This window comes from Lipophrys pholis, assembly GCF_963383615.2.
Source record: "Lipophrys pholis genome assembly, chromosome: 12".
NCBI lineage: Eukaryota > Metazoa > Chordata > Actinopteri > Blenniiformes > Blenniidae > Lipophrys > Lipophrys pholis.
In genome coordinates, this window is record NC_137641.1 from 30,152,403 (window position 1) to 30,175,966 (window position 23,564).

A 23,564-nucleotide genomic window follows, 5' to 3' on the forward strand; every position below is an offset into this window, starting at 1 on the left:
CATGCAAAAAGGATAGAATTGTTTATTCAATGAATGGACATCTTCCATCCATGCATCAGAATAATGATAATAGTTGTGTAATCCGATGCCGTTTCCCCGGATGGTGGTCTTCTCGTTCATAATCTGTAATAAAATCCAGACTTTATGAATAACGTCTCAGCAGCAGGGGTAATAACAAAAGCACAACTCAAACTGAAGCCAACTTCAGCTCGCAGCCAATCAGAGCTCAGCTCGTGCTCGCCGCGGCCAATCGCCGCTCCCGGGACGCTCGCGCACGGCGGTTTGAAGGGCGGTCCGGGCAGAAAGGGGAAAGTATGGATCAGAGAGTCGGAGCGACTCGGCGGAGCGACACGGTGCGCAACGTGGGGGCGGAGGACCGGGGCAATGGTGGGAAACAGTTAAAAAGAGATTATTGTTTATACCTCGGAAGGCGAGCGAGTATTAATTGTATGCTTCCCTCGCGCTCACCTGTGTGTTTACGTAAAGTTCGCCAACTGCAGTTGTGTTTTTGGACATTGTCGACACCTCCATGGCTCTGATAGCGACCGAGCAGAGCTGCAAGCTGAGCGGGACCTACAGCAGACCGGGGCCGCGGAGAGAGGCGCTCCACGGCCCCGCCGGAGGCTTCAGGGCCGGAAAGATGCACCCGAAGGACGCCGAGTATTCAACAGATGGTCTCCCCAAAGCCTTCCTGCACAGCCTCCGGACGCTGTATGACATCCTGGATGACGGCGGACGCGGCTACGTCCACATCTCGGAGATCGAGAGCCGCTGGCAGGGCGCCGACACCCGCGACCTGCCCGGCGGCGTGCTCGGCTGCCTCCGGAGGGTGACCCCTCCGCACGGCTGCCTCACCTTCGAGCGGTTCGTGGCCGGGCTGCGGTACTCCATGCTCAACCCGGACCACAGCTGCCACTTCAGGGCCCAGGCCGCCGTCCACCCGCAGCAGCCCCACAAGCCCGCGCCGCTGTCCGCGTGCGGCGTCGGCCCCCGGGTGGAGAACAAGGTCCGGCCGCTCGGTCCGAGCAACGTGACGAACACCCAGCCGCCGCAGCGGAGCCGGGCCAGGGCGGAGGAGGCGGCCGGGTACCCCTCCTCATGTGGACCGGCGAGGCACAGCGCGGTGTTCGAGAGGTCCGGCCGGAGTCTGGAGCGGATTCCCGTCGCTCCGGAGGCTGGTGGAGGAGGAGGCGGGGGGAACTACCGAGCCGAACCGGGCCAAGCCACCAAACCCAGCCCGCCTCAGCAGAGCAGGGTCCGGTCCATCGAGTCTCTTGCTCTGGAGTCACCGCAGCTCCAGGGACCGAGTGAGTACAAGTTCAAACCAAAGGAATGAAACGTGAAGGGCGACAGAGTTCAGAGGCTTTTAAGGTTTTAGTCCAATAATCACAGCTTCTGTCTCCACAGGGAAGAATGAAACCAACATGTGCGACTGAGAAAGAGAGAGGGCTCATCAATATACCACCAAAAAGACAGCTAATCTATATATATATATATATATATAAAGCTTTACCACTGCATTATCTTGTGTCTTTTTAAAAGCGTCTTGTATAACTATATAAACGCAGCTCCATCGTTAATCTTTCTAGTTTAAATTTCAGCTTTTAAACTAACCTGAATAGATGGACGGATCGATAATTGTCATTCAAATACAAATAAACACAATTCCGTTTGGAAGAAATGAGACAAACATCTTTCTCTAATTATCAAGTTTGCTGTAATGGATATCTTAAATCACTGCCGAGGTTTAGTTTCTTACTCTATACTCACCTTTTTATAGATTTCTACTGGAGATGCATTTTTAAAACTATTTGTTTCTAGATTAGCTTTTTTTCAACTCTAAAATTCCCTAAAACATGACATGATCTTACCAATATGAGTCAAACGAACATAAATTGAAATACAGTTACATAAAGAGGAGATAAGTAATGAATCTAGTCACCCATGAAGTTTCAAAATGAATAATGTGTTTTAGGATTTCTCCATCAATCAGTCTGCATGATCCGATTTTACTCTTTGCTTTGTGGTGATTTATTGGTCAATGTGACTTCCCAAAGAGTAATTGAAGTGTCACTGTGGTATACTTTGTTGTACTCTAATTACATTTTGATTCAATAAGTTAAGTGAACTTAACCCAGGGGGGGTCACAAACGGCCCAATTTCACCTTGTGTGGTCTGGACCAGTAAGAATAATCCCACGAGGAGCTTTCACTTTAAATTTCAAAGTTTTTTCTTTGTTGTTATGCAGACTATACATCATAAATGTCCATATTTTCACTAAATGAAACGACTGCTGAATAATGATTCCTTCTATTACGTGTTTTACCTTTTAAAAGGCCTTCTAATAGATACCCCTCTACATGCAGATAGAACTCCGATATAAAATGAATGTACTCCTCTTATTGAGCCACTTTAACCACTTCACTGGTCTCAAGGCGTTTGTCCGTCCCCCCCCCCCCCCCCCCCCCCCCCCCCCTTCATGACTGATTATCCATCAGACCAACACAGAACAGACACTTGAGACTAAATATTCCTGAGTGAACCATGAATATCTGAGCTGAAACGTCCACTGCAGTTTCAGCCTCGTATTGCAGATTAATTGGAAGCGCTGAGCCGTGACGTCCACACAAGTGTGGATCTCTGCAGAGTTCCTGCGTGTCAGTGTTGGTCAGTGTTGGTCAGTGTTGGTCAGTGTTGGTCAGTGTTGGTCAGTGTTGGTCAGCCGGCTGAAGCTCCCAGTGGGGGAAACTGTACTGATGCAGGAGGTGTCCGTGAGGCTCGGTGGCAGCGGGAACTGGAGTTCATCAACACATTTCTCAGGTATCGGTGTTACGTCACAGCATAAACGGGGTCAGATTGAGGTCCTCCGTTTCTGGGCTGGTTTGAGTAATTAGCGTTGTTAAAACCACAGGCCGGGTCAAAGGTCGTGTCTGGAAGTGTGGAGATGCTACAACCCTGTGACTGACGGAGGGGTGACGCCATGGCTGGAGGATGGAGACGCTTGGAGCTTCGTCATTTGAGTTCTCATCATCCTCTTGATGCATACAGCCTCTCCTATAGAGCCGCGGCTGATCTCCTTTGCTCTGGCAGTCCTTTCACATTCACTCAAGTCTGTCCAGGTTTGCCTCGGTGGACTCGGTCAGGTTTAATAGGCTTTAATAAGAAGGACTCGCTGCTCGCCCCAACGATCCTGTTGCTTTTCACATGAATAGACGATAAATACTGTTAATTGGCAGAAATAAATGTGGACATGCCTCTTTTTTTATTTATTTTTTATTTATTTTTTTATTTTGGCGGTCTTCAGAAAAACAAACGGAACAAACACTAAATTATCAAACTGATCTGCTGAAAGGGTGCCAGTTAAATCCAAAGCTTATACATTCAATATATACTATACACAAGCTTTATATATACTGGTTATTCATGCACATCAAACATATACATATGTACACACACATATATATATATATACACACACAAAATTGAAAAATAACATTTACAAAAGATAATATACTATTTAAATTTAATCAATTACATTTTAAATACAAAATATAGTGTGGCAATACTTAAATTAATAATATTCTCCACAGTCCCTCCTATCTCCTAACAGTCCCTCCTATCTCCTAACAGTCCCTCCTATCTCCTAACAGTCCCTCCTATCTCCTAACAGTCCCTCCTATCTCCTAACAGTCCCTCCTATCTCCTAACAGTCCTTATCTCCTTTCCTATCCACTACAGAAGTGTTTAAGTGGCGGCCATGATTAGGAGCGTTGGAATTCTCACTAAGCTGAGGAAAGGAGGCTCAATGCTTCCTTTAGAACTTCCTTTTAGCCTAGGAACCACTGCTTCCTTTAGAACCTCCTTCAGCCTAGGAACCACTGCTTCCTTTAGAACCTCCTTCAGCCTAGGAACCACTGCTTCCTTTAGAACCTCCTTCAGCCTAGGAACCACTGCTTCCTTTAGAACCTCCTTTAGCTTAGGAGCCACTGATGTTTCTTTAGAACCTCCTTTAGCCTAGGAACCACTGATGCTTCCTTTAGAACCTCCTTTAGCTTAGGAACCACTGATGCTTCCTATAGAACCTCCTTTAGCGTAGGAGCCACTGATGCTTCCTTTAGAACCTCCTTTAGCCCAGGAACCACTGATGCTTCCTTTAGAACCTAGTTTAGCCTAGGAACCACTGATGCTTCCTTTAGAACCTCCTTTAGCCCAGGAACCACTGATGCTTCCTTTAGAACCTAGTTTAGCCTAGGAACCACTGATGCTTCCTTTACCTCTGTAAAGGTTGCTGAAGCACAAAAGGTCCTGAAAGATGCATACTCCACTTCCCACGCAAAGTTTGTGATCTAAAAAAATGAACTTTGCCGGAGAATGTTGGTACCGGAACGACAACTTAGAACCTTGAGCAGCACATGCTGGAGACGGGGAACCTGGCAGCGCTGACTGTGACTGGGGAATTGAACCAGATTCATTTCATGCATTTATTATCTTCAGATATCAGACTTACTGATTCACGTGATCCTAAACAGCCGAGCTGCAGAGTTCTAGATGGTTCTTTAGTGGAACGTTACTGCTGAATCAGCAGAACCATGTTCACTTTATTAGAATATTAGCGCCGGCAGTTTTATGGAGTGAAATGTTTGATCAGTGAGGAGTTCAGATGTTTCACTCTCGCTTGGCCTCCCGGTTGGTTGACCAGCAGTGTCCATCCTGTAATCTCCTCCACGTACAGCCAGACCCGCTGGGATTAGTCCAGATTACAGCGGCGAGGCCACGGATCACCGCAGAAGCGAAATCTCACATCGTCGCAAATCTCCTGCCGCTCCTGGTGGAGGGGAAAGCACCTCCAGTTAACTCTTCAACGCCTGTCGTTAGGAGTTTACCTCACATAGCGTTGGCGCCAAAACAAACGCTTTGGGTTGAGAGAAATGGCGGTTCTGAAGAGAAACACTGGCGGGTTCACTTCTTTCTCTTTAGGTTCAGCTGCTCAAGAAAGATCTGTGCATGGAACGCGTATGATGAACGTTGAAGGTGTTATTTATCATTTAGAGGGGTGATGTCAAACACGAAGAGTTTGACTCTTCTTCAGTGAAGATGAAGCGAAACACAAAAAAACAACTTCCATACAAACTCCTCCTTCAGCAGCTATGAAACCTAGAAACTGTATTTTCAAACTTATCTTGGTGAAAATGTCTTTTTTTTTTTTTATTGAAGCCATCAGCTAAAGTGCTGCACTTTGATTATTACGCACATTTTCCCCGTGTCCATCTCATTCCATCTCAGTTTACAGCTTCACAAACGCCACCAAGCCAGATTAGTTTGGGTCTGAACATTAGAACAAGCTGATTGTGTGTTTGGGTTTCACCAGTTGTGTGTTTCACAGCTTTAAGCTCACATATTTATTCCTGCTCAACTTGAACTCGCTCTCAGTCAAACAGTCACAGCGTCATGAGAAGCTGCAGCCTTTAAATTTTAATTAATGTTTTGTATTTCTGACTTTTTCCTGACGCTACTAACAGATCACAGCGCCCTCCTGTGGTATAAACTGGAAGCTTGATGTGGATTTATCTGGAGATTTTCCCACCAATTTTCTTTTTTATTTAAATGACTTTACAAACTAAAATACAGAAAGTATATTTGTATCGTCCCTTTTTGATGTGCAAGGTTGTTTAATTTGCTTTACAGCAGTAAAAAAAAGACAAATGTAGTCCTACAAAGAAAGAAGAATAAAAATACTATAGCAAAATAAACTCCACTCAGTTCATAAATGAAGAAATTTAAGTTAAAACATTTTTGTCTCAAGGCTGCGAGGATAACCTCTTAGAGGTCAATAAAACGCTTAATTTTATCTTTGGAGTGAACACAGCTCTGATTCTGAATGTTTTAAAGTGCACATTGTTCAAAGAGAATATTTAATTTTGATTCCAAGTGAAGTACACGGAAGTAAAAAGTGGAAAAATGCACGACAATAAATAGATATATGGGTAAAATAGCATAACGGATGTTAAAATAAGGCACGTAAACATACAAAAGTGAAAATGTAGAATCCTGACAGGAAGCGTTCACCCCAGGGTTCAGCCACTGTCGTCATTGTTAATATCTCTTCACTCTGTCACCCTGAACACGTCGGACAGTAATGAGAAGACGCATTCCTGCGTGTTTTCGCTCTGAAACCTCCGTCTCGTCTTTGTCCAGGTGTCGTCAAATCCGGTTTGCCGAGGTCTCAGAGTGAATCAGCCACGGGATTCACCGGCGGCTCCCGGAGACATGGGCGGAGTCGGGAAGAGCAGCGGAGACACACGATCTCCAACGGAGTGGATTATGGAATGGTTGGTACACACACGTTTACACACCGACAGCTGTTTTGGTTAAGGCGTTGGACAGGTTGAGGTATGAAGACGGACGTTTTAAAGTTCTTGACAAGCAGCGGCCCGTCACTGGGTCGCTCGTTACAGGTTCATATTGTGTACTCGCGTCTTTCTCAACTCGATTACAACAGTTTCTAATGGTACTAATCTCAGGTGGGGCTTCAGGATCACAGAGAAACAACAGAAAATGCTCCGTTTTTACATTTTCATTCCAGAAAAGTTTCATTTTCACACAACAACGTTTTGAAAACAATGTTTGTTTTTCACGGACACAGCAGAAACACTGAAAACGATGTCGCTGGCATGCCGGGCCACAAGGTGGTGCTGTTCTTACAAAGAAACGGAACCATCGTCTCTAAACATGAACACTGGGAGAACACAGACATTGTAGGGGACAGACCACCAAGTTGGATTGTTATTATGGAGACTGTCAAAATAAAAGTCCCAGGAGAATCTGGACTGGGAGTCGTGACACTCTGGAGGAAAATGTTGTTCTTTTTTGTCTCTACTGAGCATGTGCAGAACAACGAGTTACTACGGAGGTGATGTGCAGCAGCAGCCTTTCAAGAAAGTTGTGTTTTCCCCGTTTCCACGGAGACGGAGCATTTTCGAATAGTTCCACCTTTGTGAGACGTTTTCAGGAAGTTGTTTTCAGTGACTCCCAAAACGCAACAGAACTCTTCTGTTTTAATTTGAAAATAACTTTTTTTTCTTTTGTGTGTAAACGGAGCCAGAAACATGTTGTATCATCAATGTCCGGTTGAGTTTTAGAGTAAATACTGCAGGTACTGAATGTATATTAAGGACGTTTTCTCATCATTGTCGGGACACATCTTCTGGAGTTTTCATGTCTTTGGAGAAAAATGAAAGCAAGTTTCCTCCTGTGGTCCTTGTCTTTTTCTGAGGAAGTCCACTAGAACGTCCTCACGAGGTCGGAGACCGTTATGGTTCTTTAGTTTTGGTGCGTTTCTGTCTGAACGGTTTGTAAACTCACATTCTGGAGGCGATCGTCTGTCCTTTTCTTTTTGAGGTGAAAACATGCTTGGGGGTTAAAGTCATGACACTCTGGAGGCAAATGTTTTTGTACCTGGTAATCTCAACATATAACAACAACACTGTAAATCAGACAGTAGAGAGGTTAAAGTTGTGACGTCTATAAAATGAGACTCGGAACTAGAAGGCCGTTAGTTTGAGTTTCTTTATCAAGTATTTTACAAATATAAAGAAAAAGAAAACCTTCCGTCATGTTACACGAGGAGGATCTCCAGTTTAGGGCTTTTCCTCTCTTCCACCTACAATTGGCCCACAGATTCCCCTCCCATCCCCCCCCCCCCCCCCCTCGCTCTGCCCCTCCCACCCTCCGGTCCGGAGCTCATGCCTCCTCCTCCTCTCACTCTCCGTCTCTCTCTCTCTTCTCTCTCTCTCTCTCTCTCTCTCTCTCCCTCCGCCTCACCATTTCTCACTCTTTTCCAGCTCACCTCTTCTCCCTCCTTCTTCCCGTGTTTGTCTCTCCGTCTCTTCTCCCCCCCCCTCCTTTGGTCTTGGGAGGCAAACTGACCGACCTCCCCTCCTTTTCTCCTCTTGGCCTCTGCTTTCCCACCCTCCTCCCCCCTCCTCCCCCCCTCTGTCCCTCCCACCCTGGCCGACTTGGCCCACTGCTGTCCCGATGGTAGTGAGCCGGGTCAGGCCCAGGGGCCTGCTGGGAGTGGAGGAGTCTCTGGGGCGGCCCGGCCCAGCCTGGACGGCCGTGTGGGCCGCCTACACCACCGTCTTCATCCCCCTCAGCAGCAGCCTCTACAGCAGCAAGGCCCTGCACTTCTTCCTCTGGGTGAGTCCGGGGGGGGCAGAAAGACGGAGGGATGGAGGGGGGGAACATCCCACTTTGAGACGAGTTTGGGTTTGAAGATGACCAGCAGGTTGTTTAACTGTCAGCTGCGTCTGCAGGAGAGGAAAAGTCCTGCTGCTGTTGTGATTCCATGTCGAGGACACTTGAGGGTATTTATCTGTTTTTGTTTTTTCAGGGTTGAAACGGTTAAATGTGAGCAGATGCTACGGTTTGATATGTTCAATTGTAATTTCTCTAGGTGCCAGTTGCAAACGTAGAAAAATAAAAATCTGGTTTAAGAGCTGTAGACGTGTATTTTTATAAAGATATTAATCTTTATTTATACAGCACCCTCTATAAACAACGTGCAACTCAACTGTCTAACAGGAAATATGACAATAATTTCATTAAAATGTAAAGTCAATCTTAGCTTTTTGTCTTTACACTATCCCGACGTTTTGGTTTAACTAATCTTAATTTACAGTAACATTCCAAACTATTGAAAATAATGAAATTATATATTTTGTTTCTTAAATATATTTCTTAAAATAAAAATCTGTTTTTGTTGGGAAAGAAAAACAATCTGATCAACCTTTTCCACTATTTTATGCTTCTTTTGCTCATTTAATCACAAAAAAAAACACATTTTAAAGAAATTAACGGAACAATTTCTCTTTATTTTGGTGAGTTTTTTTAAACTTTGTTTATTGTCTCTGTGCCGTTGTGTTGCCGTGCTGCGAGGTCGGGAGGAGCTCTTTGTCGGCGGCGTTTGAAAGGTGGTTGTGTTGTTCTTTGTGTTTTCAGCCAAACAGCTTGTGTAGCAGGGAGTCCTGTCATTGTGTGTGTATTCATGGCTGCTCATTCAGCCAGAAGCGAGCACACAAACACACACATGTGTGGTGTTTTCCATCAGTTCGCTGCGCTTCTGTTTACTTTCTTTCTTTTTTTTAACTGTTTCAATCTGCTTTGGCTTCTTCTGCACTCAAAAAAACCCCAACAAAGGCCACAGAATTGGCTTTAATTGACTGAACACTTGATGTGACCTACTTTTTGCAGTAAGTTTCTGTAAAAATATTATGAAATGCAATTTAAAAAAAAAAAAAAAAACCCGCTTTGAAAATGCTTGCGAACTTTTGAAACGCTGCTCCTGCTCACCACGGCTGTAAAACAGTTCTTCTGCACATGCTCAGTAGACGGTTAATAAGAACAATGTTTTCCTCCAGAGTGACACGACTCCCCGTCCAGATTCTCCTGGGACTTGGTACTTTTATTTTGACAGTCACCATAAAAACAATCCAACCTGTTCGTCTGTCCATTAGAATGTCCGTGTTCTCCTGATGTTAATGTTTAGAGCGTAAAGTCCTCTGCATGTGTGGTTTCATTACAAAAATAAACAGCGCCCACTAGAGGCCCTACATGAAAACTACATCATTTAGACAATGGAAACGTACATTGTTCTCTATAACGTTGCTGTCTAAATGCGAAACCCAAACTATGCGTTTTCACTTGAAATGTTTGACCAAGTAGATTTTCTCCAGTGTGACTGTGGTTCCTCACACATTCATGCAGCTTGACACTCGGCCAAGCCCCCACGACCCCCCCCCCCCGCTCTCCTCCGTGTGAAAGAGGAAGAAGAAAAATTCTGCACGAAGTTTGATTACAGCGTCGGTCTGCACTGCGTAACCCGTCGTCTGAGTGTCGGTGAGAGGAATTTAGCGAGCGGCTGGAGGGCTGGAAGATGACACACCGGGTGGCTGGATGCCAGCGTCCAGGCCTGGACCGCGGCCGAGCGCTGCACAGACAGCCTGGTCAGCACAACCCGGCCTCGCTGAGCTGCAAACGGACTCACACATCCCTCTGTTCCCCTTTCTCACACACACACACACACACACACACACACACACACACACACACACACACACACACACACACACACGGGGGTGGCCATAGTTGAAGTGGCTCCGCTGTTTACCCTATTCTTAGGTTGCTTCGCTGTTGCCATGACGCCGAGCTGATTGCTCCTCTAAACATTGTTCGGGACTGAGGGAGAGAGAGAGAGCGAGCGAGGGTCCGGCACAATTGGCGTGGCGCCATTGTCCGGCGCCATGACAATAGAGCGCGCCGCAGATGCCCTCGTGAAAAGACGAGAGTTTGCCGGCCGCTCAAAATCGACGATGAGAGTTAATCTTGGCTGCAGTGGAAAGGTTCTTTTCACGGCCGCCTCGGAAATATGAGAACATTTTTCTATCTTTCTGGTCTCTGTGGAGAAACTCTTAAAAAAAAAAAACACGACTTGGGGCACAAATCAGTTTGTTTTTGTTTTTTTTAAATTGTCAAAGTTGATGGTTTTATTTTTCAGTTTTATTTATACAGCGATACCGTAGCTTCGGCATCTCGTGACACTTCAGTTAATAAACCCAAGAAATTCTACTTTCAAAAAGACGAGGAAAGACTTGACCAGGGGGAATCCTCCACCACTGTTAGTTCATCGGCCACATGCAGCCCGACACTGAAAGATGTTCCATAATAACCTTTAAGTTTAACCTTTAGATCATTTATTTGTTGACTGTACGTGATGGAAATGTGTGTATTTTCACGAAAAGATATGATAGCCTCCTGAAAACAACTCCAATCTCAACAAAATGCAGTGAAAAGTCCAAAGAACTCCTGCAGCTGTTGCATTCTGGGTGTTTTCTTCCCGCGTGGATCTGAGCCGACATGTTGTCCTCTTAACACGCTTCCTCTTTTCTTTTTAAATTCTCCACCCGTGCAGCTGAAGCAGATGAAGGAGCTGGAGCAGGAGAAGGACTCGCTGCTGGCGGGCCTGGAGGTGGTGGAGCGGGCCCGGGACTGGTACCAGGGCCAAATCCACAACGTGACGGAGAGACAGCGGCAGGTCGGCCAGAGCTCCCACTGCGCCGTGAGTCTACAACATGGCCGCCAAACTCCGCCGGCCGCAACCGAATCTGGAGCGGCGGTGCAAAACAGTTTCAGGGAATTGAAGTTTTCTTGGTGTAACGACCTCGGAGACGTCTCCACGGGGGGTCGGGGGGGACGCCGTCCGGCTCTGTTGGTCAACAGAGTTTAGACAAATTGGTTTTCTTCATCTGCTTCAGAAAAAGAATATTAAAGAGAATTAATATTAAAGAGAATTAATATTAAAGAGAATTACAGGAAATGAAACCAGACTGCATCAGAGGAGCTTTTAAAACTGTTTGAAGTTATTATGCAAGTTCAGTTGTACTCCTGCAAGTATTCATTGTTCTTGATTAGTTATCTTTTTTCAGTAACTTGCTTATCGTTTGCATATTCAGAAAAATAAATACAAAATGGAGCTCCTGAGTTGCTGCACTTTGTTTTCAGTTCATATTACAGATTTTTCTTAAAAAAAAAAAAAAAATCCTCTTCCTTGAAATGTGCTTTCTTATTGTTTTAAGGTTGTTTTTTTTAATGTTTTCTCAGGATTTCTTCACAGAAGCCAGTCAGAGTCGCATGAATGTTCTCATTCCCAAACTACAAGAAGTCAACCGTTGCCTTAATGAGCTGATTTCCTGCACCAGGATGGTGAGAAGTCTTCATTTCTCCCACAAATGTTTTCCTTTTCTTCACTCTGGGGTTCAACAAGAGTGAATTATTAATCTCTCTGTGCTTCAGTTCCTATTTTAATGAACAAAATGTGGAGTTTTGTTTTGCTCCTGCATGTAGTTTAACTGGAATTAGATATTCACATTGTGGGACTTGGATTAGGAAGGTCTGGTGTGTGTGGAGAAGCCGACCATCTCCGGGTGTTTTACTTTGGGAGAGCTCCTCCTTCGTCTGTGTGTGTGTGTGTGTGTGTGTGTGTGTGTGTGTGTGTGTGTGTGTGTGTGTGTTCATTACAAAAACAAATAACAGCGCCCACTACTGGTCCCACTTCAGAACGTTGTCGGTGTAAATGAGTCGTCACAACAGCTGGATGAAAATGAAATCTGATGTGTAGAAAGGATTTTCCTTCACCACCGGTTCTTCTCTCGTTTCCCGCCAGCCGTCGTTTCCTTCCAGCGGCGCTCAGCCAGCGGCGCTCGCAGCCAACCAGCAGCCTCCGGGCCCGGCGCCTCCTCAGGCCATCCAGAGGCTGAAGGACCAGAACCGGCTCCTCACTCAGGTAACGACCAGCGCCCGGCGCGTCGCCACGCCCCCCCCCCCCCCCCCCCCCCCCCCCGAGTCGCCGCCGTGTCTCATCCGGCCTTCCTTTGCCCTGGCAGGAGGTGACGGAGCGGAGCGAGCGCATCGCCCAGCTGGAGCAGGAGAAGTCGGCCCTGATCAAGCAGCTGTTTGAGGCTCGGGCTCGCAGCGCGCAGGACACCAGCGCCATGGACTCCACCTTCATCTGAGCACTCGCCTCTCTGCAGGTCCTGGTTACCTCCCTGTCGGCAACGCACCTTCAACCCCCCCCCCCCCCCCCCCCCGCCCCCCCCACCCCGAATCAAAGCATGCACTACCTGGATGTGAACACTCCTGATCGACCCGGGAACAGAAAGCTTTCTTTCACCCCCACTAATCTGAAAAGCCTGGAACAGTCGGCGACATCAAACGGGTCTCATGATGGCGTCGCTCCACCTCTTACAGGATTACCGGTTCTGGACTCCAACACACTCGGCTGTTTGTACACAGGGTGCAGTTTGTACCGAGGGGGGTGGAGGGGATCTACCGCCGCCATTCTCTTCATTCCTTCTCATCAAATCCGTCACTCCACAGGCAGAGGACGAACTCAAACTAAGAACTCAAACTCCATGTCGGGCTTCAGGAGTTTCATGTTAAAAGATTTCAATAGTTAGAATCCAGAGACGAGAACAAGCAGAAGTTAAAAGTTTTTACTATTTGATGTTAAGAACAGAATCACAAACATTATCGTCAGTGTTATTCAAACAACAAAACTTCCTTGGCTGTAAACGATCTCGGAGCAGCAGATAAACAGTAAGAAAATAATAAAATCTAGTTTAAAAATAACATAAAAAAATGTAAGATAAGGTGCATAAAACAAGAATGGCCAAATCTTAAATATTGATTTACCAAAGTTTTGCCTTTAACTGATTTAAACATTTGAGTGATTGTGAGTGCTGCCATACACATATATATATATATATATATATATATAAACAAATATCATTACTGCAACATTATCGCTTATTGTTTACCTGTTTTCACCACAACGTTTCAAGTGGAAACGCAGCGTCTTTCTGAAAACGATATCCGTTTACATGGACACGGCAGAAACGCTGAAAACGATGTAGTTTTCATGTAGAGCCACTAGTGGGTGCCGTTGTTTGTTTTTTGTAATGAGACACACTCGGAGACCAAGACGCTCTAAACATGAAGACGGGGAGAACACAGACATTCTAGTGGACAGACCACCAAGTTAGATTGTTATTACGGTGACTGTCAAAATAAAAGTATGAAGTCCAGGCGAATCGAGGGAGTCATGACCCCACGGAGGAACCTTTCTTCTGAATGGCTCTACTGAGCATGTGCAGAAGGACTATTTCCTATGTTCATGGTGCGCGTGTGCTCTAGCCGTGTTTTAAGAGATGACGAGTTTTGAAAAAGTTCCATCTTGGGAGCAGTTTAAAAAAAAATATATATATATAATTTTCAGTGGCCCAGAGCACCGTCGTCGTGTAAACGGACAGCAAAACGCTTTTCCATTTTAACTTGACGGGGCCATCGCCTGCTTTCTTATCAGGGCTGGAAGTAGTTTTAAATTAATTCAGAAAATCCTGATTTTAAAAGGTTTTCATTGTCGAAACCCGTTCTCTCTCAAACCTCGGTTTAAATCTTCCACCTGATCGTACACTCTCATGGCAGCTGTGTTGAGACATTTAGAGTTTCCGGTAAATACAGGCGAGGATGGAAGTCTTGTTCTAAATGCACCGTTTGTCTGTGTTTTGTGAAACACATTTTCCCGGGAGGATTTCCCTCGTCTCTGCTCGATGCATCCGTCACACATCAGACACGGATATTGTAAAATCCAGGGAAAATAAGAGGAAACTTGGTCTGACTCCGATATTTGAAATGTTACAAAAAGTTTACTCAAGAGATTTGTCCCAAACCTCCCACTCTCCCAGGAGGGAAACTCCCAGTTTGACCCCATTCTAAGAAACGTTTCCCACTGGGAAGTGGAACATTTCCCACACCCCAGTTTACATGCATGCAACCATCATACCAGTCAAACTCGCCTCATTACATTTCCACTAGTTTAAGTTAAAACGATTTTTTTTTTCTAATTGTAAAGCTGGAAACATTGCTGCCCCCTGCTGGTTCCTTCACAAATTGCACCCTGTTAGTTCCTTTCACCCTGAGTCTGCTCCTGTTTGATCTCGGCACTCCAGAAAGCTGCTGGATACCTGTTTGTGTTGGAATAAAATGCCATTTATATATATATATATATATACACACTCCTAAAAATGAAAACAAAAGCTCAGCTGCTCCCGCTTGCTGTGACTTATCAACTACCTTTTTATTGATTTAATCCTTGAAGGAGACACTTTCAGCATCTCCTTCTTTTTTTGATGTCAGATTATTGACCAATAACATGTTTACCTGAATATTTCTTGCTGGTTTTTACAGGCGGTACGAGCAGTTTGTGTTGCGTAGTAGCGTGTCGGATGTTTTTAAATGTTTTGAAGGTTGCAGTATGTAACAAGGGTGTAATGTCACTTTTGTCCTTCGGGTGGCAGTGAGTTTCAATTCTTAGTGAAGAGTCTCGATTCCTAGCCTGACTCACGACGCCACCTTGTGGTATTACGAGGTGGACGACTTCTTGTTAAGCTGATATGTTAACTTCAATTTCAAATCACGACGCAGACCTGCGACTGAACTGATGTTTCGTCCCGATTCAGGTCATTTTCTTCTTCATGCTTTAAGCAGAAAATCTTACATACTGTACTTGAAAGTCGATGGCGCAGAATACAAGACGATGAGATGTTGGGCCGGCGACGGATTGGAGACATTTGGAAGTTTGCACGTAGAAGAAAGCTGCGGAGGGTGAAGGTGGTGCCGAGGTGGAGAGCCTTGCACGGTCTCAATGTTTGAATAGGACGTGTTCATTGAACTGTGCGTCTCCAGGAGCAGCGTCGCCCCCCGGTGGTAGAAGGTGAATGTGTTCCACGTAAAAGAATGACAGAAAATCGCTTTGGCGAGCCGGAGCTGCGGCTCCTCTCTCACAGTGGCTCATATTTATCCTCTTAAAGAGATTTTAGGTTAAAAACCTGGAGATTACAGCTGTCGTGTCCCTTGTATGTGAGCCTTTTACGTTAAAACCAGTTTCAGCTTGGGGCTGAACTGTGAAGAACATTTCCACAAGTTTACAGGGGTATTTAGTTGGAGGGTGGTGGTAGAATATTAAAAGTCCTAGTTTTTGTAACGGATGTATACGGTACTGTCGGGGCGTCTGTTTTGGTTGTTTTCTTGCTGCTCAGACGACATTATGTGTGAAAGTCCTTTTCTTCTGCTTTCCTTTGAGAGAACTCAGCAGGAATTAATAAAAAAAAAAAAAACTAAAACTGACCCAGCAGGGTTGAATGTGCTTATTTGTGTGGATTTAAATCCCTTGGATGTGTTAACATCAGTGGTGTGTTCATTATTCTAACGGTCGTATTTTAAAGGTTTCGGGCTGTATCCTGAAGGAGAATCCTCGTATCGTTGTTACACGATGCAGTCACACCGTTTGACCACTTTTGTGTCTTAAATGACCCAAATAGCTCAGAAAACGAAGTGTCGCCAGCTCTAATGCTCCTGAGCTGAAACTGTTTGTCTGAGTCCGGGCGGCTGGTCATTGAATGCTATTGGTTCTTTTCCATTTGGGGGCGGGGCTTCGCCAAAGGTCTATTGTGAGTATAACCACATAACCTATAATGTAATCTCTTCCGCTCAGGCAAACGGTGTTTGTACGTCTTGGTCCGACGGTGGTGGACGATGTGTCTTTATGTTAGCTGGCGTTATGGAGGACGTGTCACGTTTGACAGATTGACCACGCCCCCTGCTGTCAGTCCGCTTCGTCAGGACTCCACAGGTGTAGGACAGCATCTCCACTGCTTCACATACCCAACGCTTGTGGCCGGGAGGACGCCGTCGAAATATGTCCAAAAGGTATGTTGGGGAAAAAAAACGTCCTTCGAAAATAAAATCCTTCGAAAGCCAGTAGAGGCGTAACGAACCAACCTCGGTGAACTAAAAGGTCATGTGACCTTTACTTGAGTGAAACTTATTTGCCAAATATCCCAGAAGTCATCTTGACCCAACACCAACGGCTCTAGTTAAATAATTGATCTCCTCCCTCTCCCTCCGGTCAGCCATCTAACCTCAACCTCGGTGTCCCCCTGGGCTCTGTCCTCGGCCCGTCCTTTTCACGGTTTGTCTCCGCCCCCTTGGCAGTATTCTCCATAGAATGTCACTGCTATGCGGACGACGCTCTGCTCTACCTTTCCATTAATGATGCTAGAAAAATGTCATTACTTGAGTATAATATGTGCACTGTGCTGCTTTATAAAACTCTAAATTATTTAAAAAAAAACAACTTATTAACCTTTCCCAAATTGCTGCTTGAGTGAACGTTCCCAGTGGGAAACTCCCAGTTTGACTGCATTCATATGCATTTTTCCTGATAAGAGATATTTCCCACTTTATTGTTATTTAATGTTTTTTTTTGTTTTTCCCAGTTTAATTTGAAATAAATGAATCCTCACATGTGTGCATTAGTCCCTTTTGAAGACTGAAGTAATTCTGACACTGGAGCAGATAACTGAACTCATCTCAGTTCAGGAGCCACAAACGGCCCAGTTCAATCTGGGCCGGACTGGGAAAATACTCCAATGATTAATATTTGGGATTTGAACCTGTGAACATGCTTCTGCGTCTACGTTCTGCAACCATCTCACATGAATGAACTGTCTCACCGCATCACAGCTTTTTTTTCTCAGCATTAAAACTTTGAGGCGTCCCGCCGTCATTTCCATGTCCTTTGTTTGTTTCACATTGTCGTCATTTAAAATGCAAACGGGGAAAAACATGTATGAAAATGATCCGGAGTGATCCGTCCGGCTCACTTCGCTTATGTAAAATAACATCAGATGATCTGAATAATGGAGAATGTTAGTGCTGCACTTTCACATGAGATTAAATCTGTTCGTATCAATGAGCCTGAACTGAACCAGCGTGAATACATATTTAGATGGAGGAAAAATACGAAGAAGTCGATCATTCGGTTTGGTCTCAAATCTCAATATTTCTCTTCGTCCACAGTGATTGGACGTGTTCTGATGACGAGTTCAGGGTGTCCAGAGCTCCACAATGTCTCCATGTTGGACAGCTGATGTCACACTGTGGAACCTTCCTCTCAACAACTCCACGACGTGCAAAGATCCTGTGTGACGCCTCAAAGATTTCAAATTTCGTTCAGTTGTTTCAGTTTTAAAAAGTGTGTTGCTCCAATCGGCCAATCAGAAATCAAACCCTATATAGTGTCATCGGGGGTTCAGCCAATCCCAATCAAGGTAGGCCCTCCCTTTGACTCCTCCCACAATTAGGCAGCTCTGCTCTGGCACATGGCACCACGAGAGGAAGTACTTCCTCCTCTTCCCAAGATGGGCATGTGTGGGCGGAGCCAGTCCAGCTCACACAGACACAGCAGATTCTGAATGTAGCTCCTATGATCCAAAATATTGATACTTCCCAAAACAATCTACCGTATTTCCTGGACTATAAATTACACCAGAGTATGAGTCATACCGCTCAAAATGCATAATGAGGAGGGAATGATCTCGACCTCGTCATCCAGCATATCACATCATACCTCATCGTTGTGTAGCATCATATCGTACCACATTGTGTCCTATCGTCCCGTAGCCTGTGATTATATTGTACTGTATCATATTACATCATATATCTTAACACATTGCATCATACTATTATGGACCATATCGTATAGTATTTCATAGTATCTCATCGTATCTCATTTCAGTGACTGTAGCTTTACTTTGGAGATCAGTAACTCCAATAACAAATGAACTGATAGTCTCCTAATTAAAAAAAGATTTATACTGCGTGTACAATCAACTTCAAATTGCAGTACTGATAGAACCTTCTTTCAAAATACAACACAACTGGACGGATGAAGTGCTCTGAGTCAGAACTCCTGAGAAAGTTCAACTCCACTCTTTAATCATTTTAATTCACATTCGGTGTGAATGTAATAAAATAAACTGAAAAGTACATTTAATACTGACAAAAGCACTAAACTTGATTCCATTTAAATCATTTTTTTGGATTCTAAAGTCGGTTAACGTTTGTTTCCACCTGTAACCTGCCTAGTGCCTAGTGCCAGACGTCAGCGTGTGCATGTCGGCCTCCTGTAACATCTTACACGTCGTTACGCTGAATTTAATCAGAAGTGATTTCCAGGACCGTTGCATCACTTGTTTACGGGCAGTTTTCCGTCACTTTCTTGCATCACTGCCGATCGAACGGCTGACGACTTGCCACAACACGTCCTCCACACTCGTCCCCTTGTCCTCGCCGACTGCTGCAGACCAGACCTCCTTTTGGGATTCGGACCATTTTCCTCCTTTTTCACTTCAAATTTCTGCCATTGATTGTGGGGGTGGGGGGGTAGTGTTGAAGATGGAGGCCTGGGGGGCCAAACGAGACGTGGTGGCACCCAGAGGGAGCTCCTCGGCGCCCACGCCCTCACCTCCACTCTGATTGGACGATGGGACTGAGAGCCGGGATCCCTCAAGTGTTGGCTCATGTTACCAGAGATGTTTTCTGTGCTTTTTTTTTTTTTTTTGTGTGGAGTTGTGGGGGGGATGAGTGTTTTCTCCCACTCGGAGCAGACGGTCAGAGTGAAGAGCGGCGGCTTCCATCGTCCCCTCAGGTGAGTGACAGAACCGTAAACGTCCTTCAGAGTCGACTCCTTTTTATTGGACCTGCTCCTGCAGTAAAACTGGATCGGTTGCACATTTGCATCTCATCTTCCCCCTCATGCGCTCCCCAAGGCTGCACGCAGCTTTATGAAAATACCTGACTGAATACTTAGATCAACACTGCTATCTGTGTATCTGTGTATATCTAAGTATTCAGTCAGGTATTTTCATAAAGCTGCGTGCAGCCGTGGGGAGCGCATGAGGGGGAAGATGAGATGAAGAGTCTGCAGGGCGAGGGCAGATAGCTGGAGGACGGGAAGGTAAGAAGCTCTGGCTTCACACGCGACCTTTAATATCTTGCGTCGGGTTAAATAAAGTACGTCTTACTTGAGGGGAAGTTTAATCACGATGAAACTCAGGACTTTACATTGAACCTTTTCTGAGTTCTTCGGTAATTTAGGGGGATATTTTCAGGGTGGTGGAGTCGTCTGTCTTTTCTTCGTCTTGAGGACACTAGAAGACTCAATCATTTACATTTCCATTTACTTTTAACAATAAAAGATTATATATGAAGTTGGCAAGTAATTCTCAAAGTTTTGCACGAGTTTTCTTCAGACTCGGAGGAGAGATTCTGCAGGTCCAGTTGGACTGAGGCGCCAGAAAGAAGGACTGAGATCAACAAACAACCTCCTTGTATCGTCTGATAATCTCCTCCACGTTTTGCTCCAGTTGCTCGTCGATCCTGATGTTTGTTCTTCCGACAGGTCTCTGTTCCTCCCGGTCCGATCGGGCTGCCATGGAGGTTTTCTACGTCAACTCCTCGGTGCTCTTCGTCTCCCGCAGGCCGGTGAACAGCAGCCCGGCTGAGCAGACGGTGTACTCGCAGTGCCGGGACATGCCCACCGTCATCATCTGGTACCTGGGCCTGCAGTTCACCAACATGTTCCTGGGCATCCCGGCCAACATCATGGTGCTGTGGCTCATCCGCAGGAACAAGGGCGACTCCTCCACCTCGGACATCTTCATCCTCCACCTGGCGGTGCTGGACGTGCTCTTCTGCCTCATCCCGCCGCTGGAGCTGGCCAACCTCGTCTTCCTCACCACCAGCAGCACCTGGTACGTGCTGCGCTTCTTCTACGGCATGAAGGACTCCTCGCCGCTCTTCCTCTCCTGCATCTGCCTGGACCGCTACATGGCGGTGGTGCACCCCATTACCTTCACCGAGCTCAAGGACCGCCGCCACCGGGCCGTCCTGGCCATGGTGGTCTGGCTCGTCACGCTGGCCTACGCCGCCGCCAAGTGCGTGGGGAACATCGCCAACTTCGAGAAGGTCTTCACGGCGATGATCCTCGCCGCGTTCGCCTTCATGGTCTTCTGCAACATCGCCATCCTGTGGGCGCTGCGGCAGTCCGGGCCCGGCCGCGACGAGATGCACCCGGTGAAGAAGAGGGCCTTCAAGATGGTCCTCGTCATCCTCGCCATCATCGTGTTCAACTACTTCCCGCCCGTTGCGCTGTTTCCGTTCCAGGAGTACTTCTCCCCGGACGTCTTTCGCTGCTACATCCACTACGTGGCGTTTGGCTTGATGGACTTCAGCAGCACCATCCAGCCGATGCTCTACCTGTCCAAGGAGAAGCTGCCGAAGAGCTGCGGCTGCTGCCAGAGCGGCGAGACGCAAACCCAGTAGAGCGGCGGGACATAATCCCAGTAGAGCGGCGGGACATAATCCCAGTAGAGCGGCGAGACGCAAATCCAGTAGAGCGGCGAGACGCAAACCCAGTAGAGCGGCGAGACGCAAACCCAGTAGAGCGGCGGGACGCAAACCCAGTAGAGCGGCGGGACATAATCCCAGTAGAGCGGCGAGACGCAAATCCAGTAGAGCGGCGAGACGCAAACCCAGTAGAGCGGCGGGACGCAAACCCAGTAGAGCGGCAGGACATAATCCCAGTAGAGCGGCGAGACGCAAATCCAGTAGAGCGGCGAGACGCAAACCCAGTAGAGCGGCGGGACATAATCCCAGTAGAGCGGCGGGACATAATCCCAGTAGAGCGGCGAGACGCAAACCCAGTAGAGCGGCGAGACGCAAACCCAGTAGAGCGGCGGGACGCAAACCCAGTAGAGCGGCGAGACGCAAACCCAGTAGAGCGGCGGGACGCAAACCCAGTAGAGCGGCGAGACGCAAACCCAGTAGAGTGGCGGGACATAATCCCAGTAGAGCGGCGGGACGCAAACCCAGTAGAGCGGTGGGACATAATCCCAGTAGAGCGGCGTGTAGGTTTAATGACACTTTTTAACATGTTACACGTTGTTCTCTTCTCATTAAGGTTCGATGCAGTTTTCTTTTTGGGTCAAACGTATTGAAAAACAAAACAATACCACATAAAGATACTGGCTGTTCATATCGGCGCCTCCCTAAACGTGTCTGTATACATTTTTGAAAACTTTACTTTACTTGAACAAAACGTATACAAACTGTATAGATCAGACATGACCAGGTGGTGGCGCCACAACTAGTTTCCAAAAATCAGCCACCTTGAAATAACTTTAACTTGAACGTTTTCACCCTTGTTTTAAAAGAGTTAAAGGCACCTGCTTTACGTTATTATAGTTTTGTAGCTTTTTAAAGTCTTTAATAAACATACTGCTTAGAAAGGATAGAATCTTTGGAAAAAAAGTTACGTTTTCAAATGTCCAAAGATTTTGTAGTTAAAAACTTTTTGAAATGAGATTAAAAAAAATATATCTGAAAAAGCCTTTGATGTTTTTTTCTTCGTCATCCTAATTAGTAAAAAGTCTACTTAAAAAAAAAAAGATCTTTTCTAATCATCATTAACTTAAAATGTGGAAATGATCACTTGAACTATGAATGGTTAATTAATTATTGTTTTCATAAGTAACGGTATAATGGTGATTTGAAGTGTGAAATTACTCCAAATTACATAGTTTATTTAAACCAGGGTATCAAACACTTCTAAATTCAGGACTCGCATACAGTAAAAATGTCATATCTTGAGTGAGACGGTAAAATAGTGCCACAACAATCTTTAAATTTAAACTTAAAAGTATTTATTTTGTTTTGTTGTGGCAGAGAGTATATGTGATGAAAATGTTTATATTTTCACAAAAACCAAACTGAAAATGACTCCAATCTTTAATGAAGCATTCTGCTGCTAAATACAGTGAAACGTCACGGCAGCGTCGCCGATATCTCGGCTCCGTCTCGGTGTCGTGTCGCTACTCCTAAAAAAGTTGTTAAAAAAAAGTAATAAATCAAAGTTTTCTTTGACATTATTCCTATTTTCTTGGTGGTTTGGTCCACGGGCTTTAAAGATCAGAAACACACAGTCGGTTTCATTAAATCAGTTTCCGTCATTCTCTTCAATACTAGTTTAAGATCCCAGTCTGAGAGAGAGTACTTCATTCAAGGATTGTAAAAATATCATCTTTGTGTCTAATCAGAACTAAAGTGGATCTTTACTTTTAACTGATGTGTTAAACGCCTGTCTGTTTTTCCTCAAATCTACAAAAATTGTGTAAAAGTAAAAAGATCTGACCTTTTGTTTCTCCTCCTCGACAGACTGACATTTTCTGTTGCTGCATATTGTGTTTTGGAAAATATTCACAAATTAAAAAAACAAACTGCACCCAGAGTCAAATGAACACATTAAAAGAAAAACATTATTTCTGGTTAAATTTTCACTTTATTTTAGACACAAATCACAAAAACTCTAGTAGCAAAGACTCAGTTAAATACCGTTTGTTTTTGTTGGACTAACAGAATTTTGTTTTAGCAAACAAACGAAAGACAAGCAGTGGATGTCAAAGTGTGGGCGGGGCCACGGTGTGGGCGGGGCCACGGTGTGGGCGGGGCCACGGGGTATTGACTAAAAGAAATACATTGAATATATTAAAAATTGCTTAAAGTGTAATAAATACACATTTAAACCACTAAATAAATATAAGAATGACACGCCTTGTAAATTGTGGGACAACAAACCTTCTCCTGCACTTTGAGAGCCGCTGCTTGAAACTTCGTGTTTGTTGAGAATTGTTTTAAATACACACTTGAAAGCTGGTTGAATATCTGCTCTAATATTATTTTCACCATCACACAAGTACATCCGTCCAATGGGTCAGACTCTGTATATTTAAAGCTATATACAGCATCAAATATGTGCAGATTAGGAATAGAAGCATTTTCAGTCATAAATTGTTGTTTTATTGACGTATGTAAGACGTTAAGGCTCCGTTTACTCAACAAACTTTTAAAATGAAAACGGGAAACTTCTGTTCTGGGTGTCCGTTTTCATGGTAACGGTGCTCGGCGCCACTGAAAACGCAACGTTCCATTACTAAAAAAGACCAAAACACAACAGCACCCACTAATGGCCCAACATGGAAACTACACCGTTTTCTGCGTTTCTGCTGTTACCGTGGAAACGAACAACTTTTCCGAAAGAATGCGTTTTTGAA

At 45.3% G+C, this 23,564-nt stretch overlaps 2 protein-coding genes across 2 annotated transcripts; both read left to right on the forward strand.

Moving 5' to 3' along the window:
- Positions 1-300: 300 nt before the first annotated feature.
- sapcd2 (suppressor APC domain containing 2) lies at positions 301-17,184 on the forward strand. Its single transcript, XM_080476302.1, has 6 exons — positions 301-1,307; positions 6,196-6,329; positions 10,967-11,113; positions 11,656-11,757; positions 12,218-12,337; positions 12,438-17,184. Exons 1-6 carry the CDS (start codon positions 530-532, stop codon positions 12,564-12,566), a joined length of 1,410 nt encoding a protein of 469 aa, XP_080332428.1. The 5' UTR covers positions 301-529; the 3' UTR covers positions 12,567-17,184.
- Positions 17,185-19,887: 2,703 nt separating this feature from the next.
- hcar2 (hydroxycarboxylic acid receptor 2) lies at positions 19,888-20,778 on the forward strand (the record flags this gene model as incomplete). Its single annotated transcript, XM_080477650.1, has 1 exon — positions 19,888-20,778. The coding sequence occupies one exon, from the start codon at positions 19,888-19,890 to the stop codon at positions 20,776-20,778; it is 891 nt and encodes a 296-aa protein (XP_080333776.1).
- Between the last annotated feature and the right edge of the window lie 2,786 nt (positions 20,779-23,564).

Bases quoted from the DNA above. Each gene is read 5' to 3' on its own strand.
- sapcd2 (XM_080476302.1), top strand. From the start codon at position 530: ATGGCTCTGATAGCGACCGAGCAGAGCTGCAAGCTGAGCGGGACCTAC. The intron at 11,114-11,655 runs GTGAGTCTACAA...ATGTTTTCTCAG, and splicing joins GCCAGAGCTCCCACTGCGCC to GATTTCTTCACAGAAGCCAG. The intron at 12,338-12,437 runs GTAACGACCAGC...TTGCCCTGGCAG, and splicing joins AGAACCGGCTCCTCACTCAG to GAGGTGACGGAGCGGAGCGA.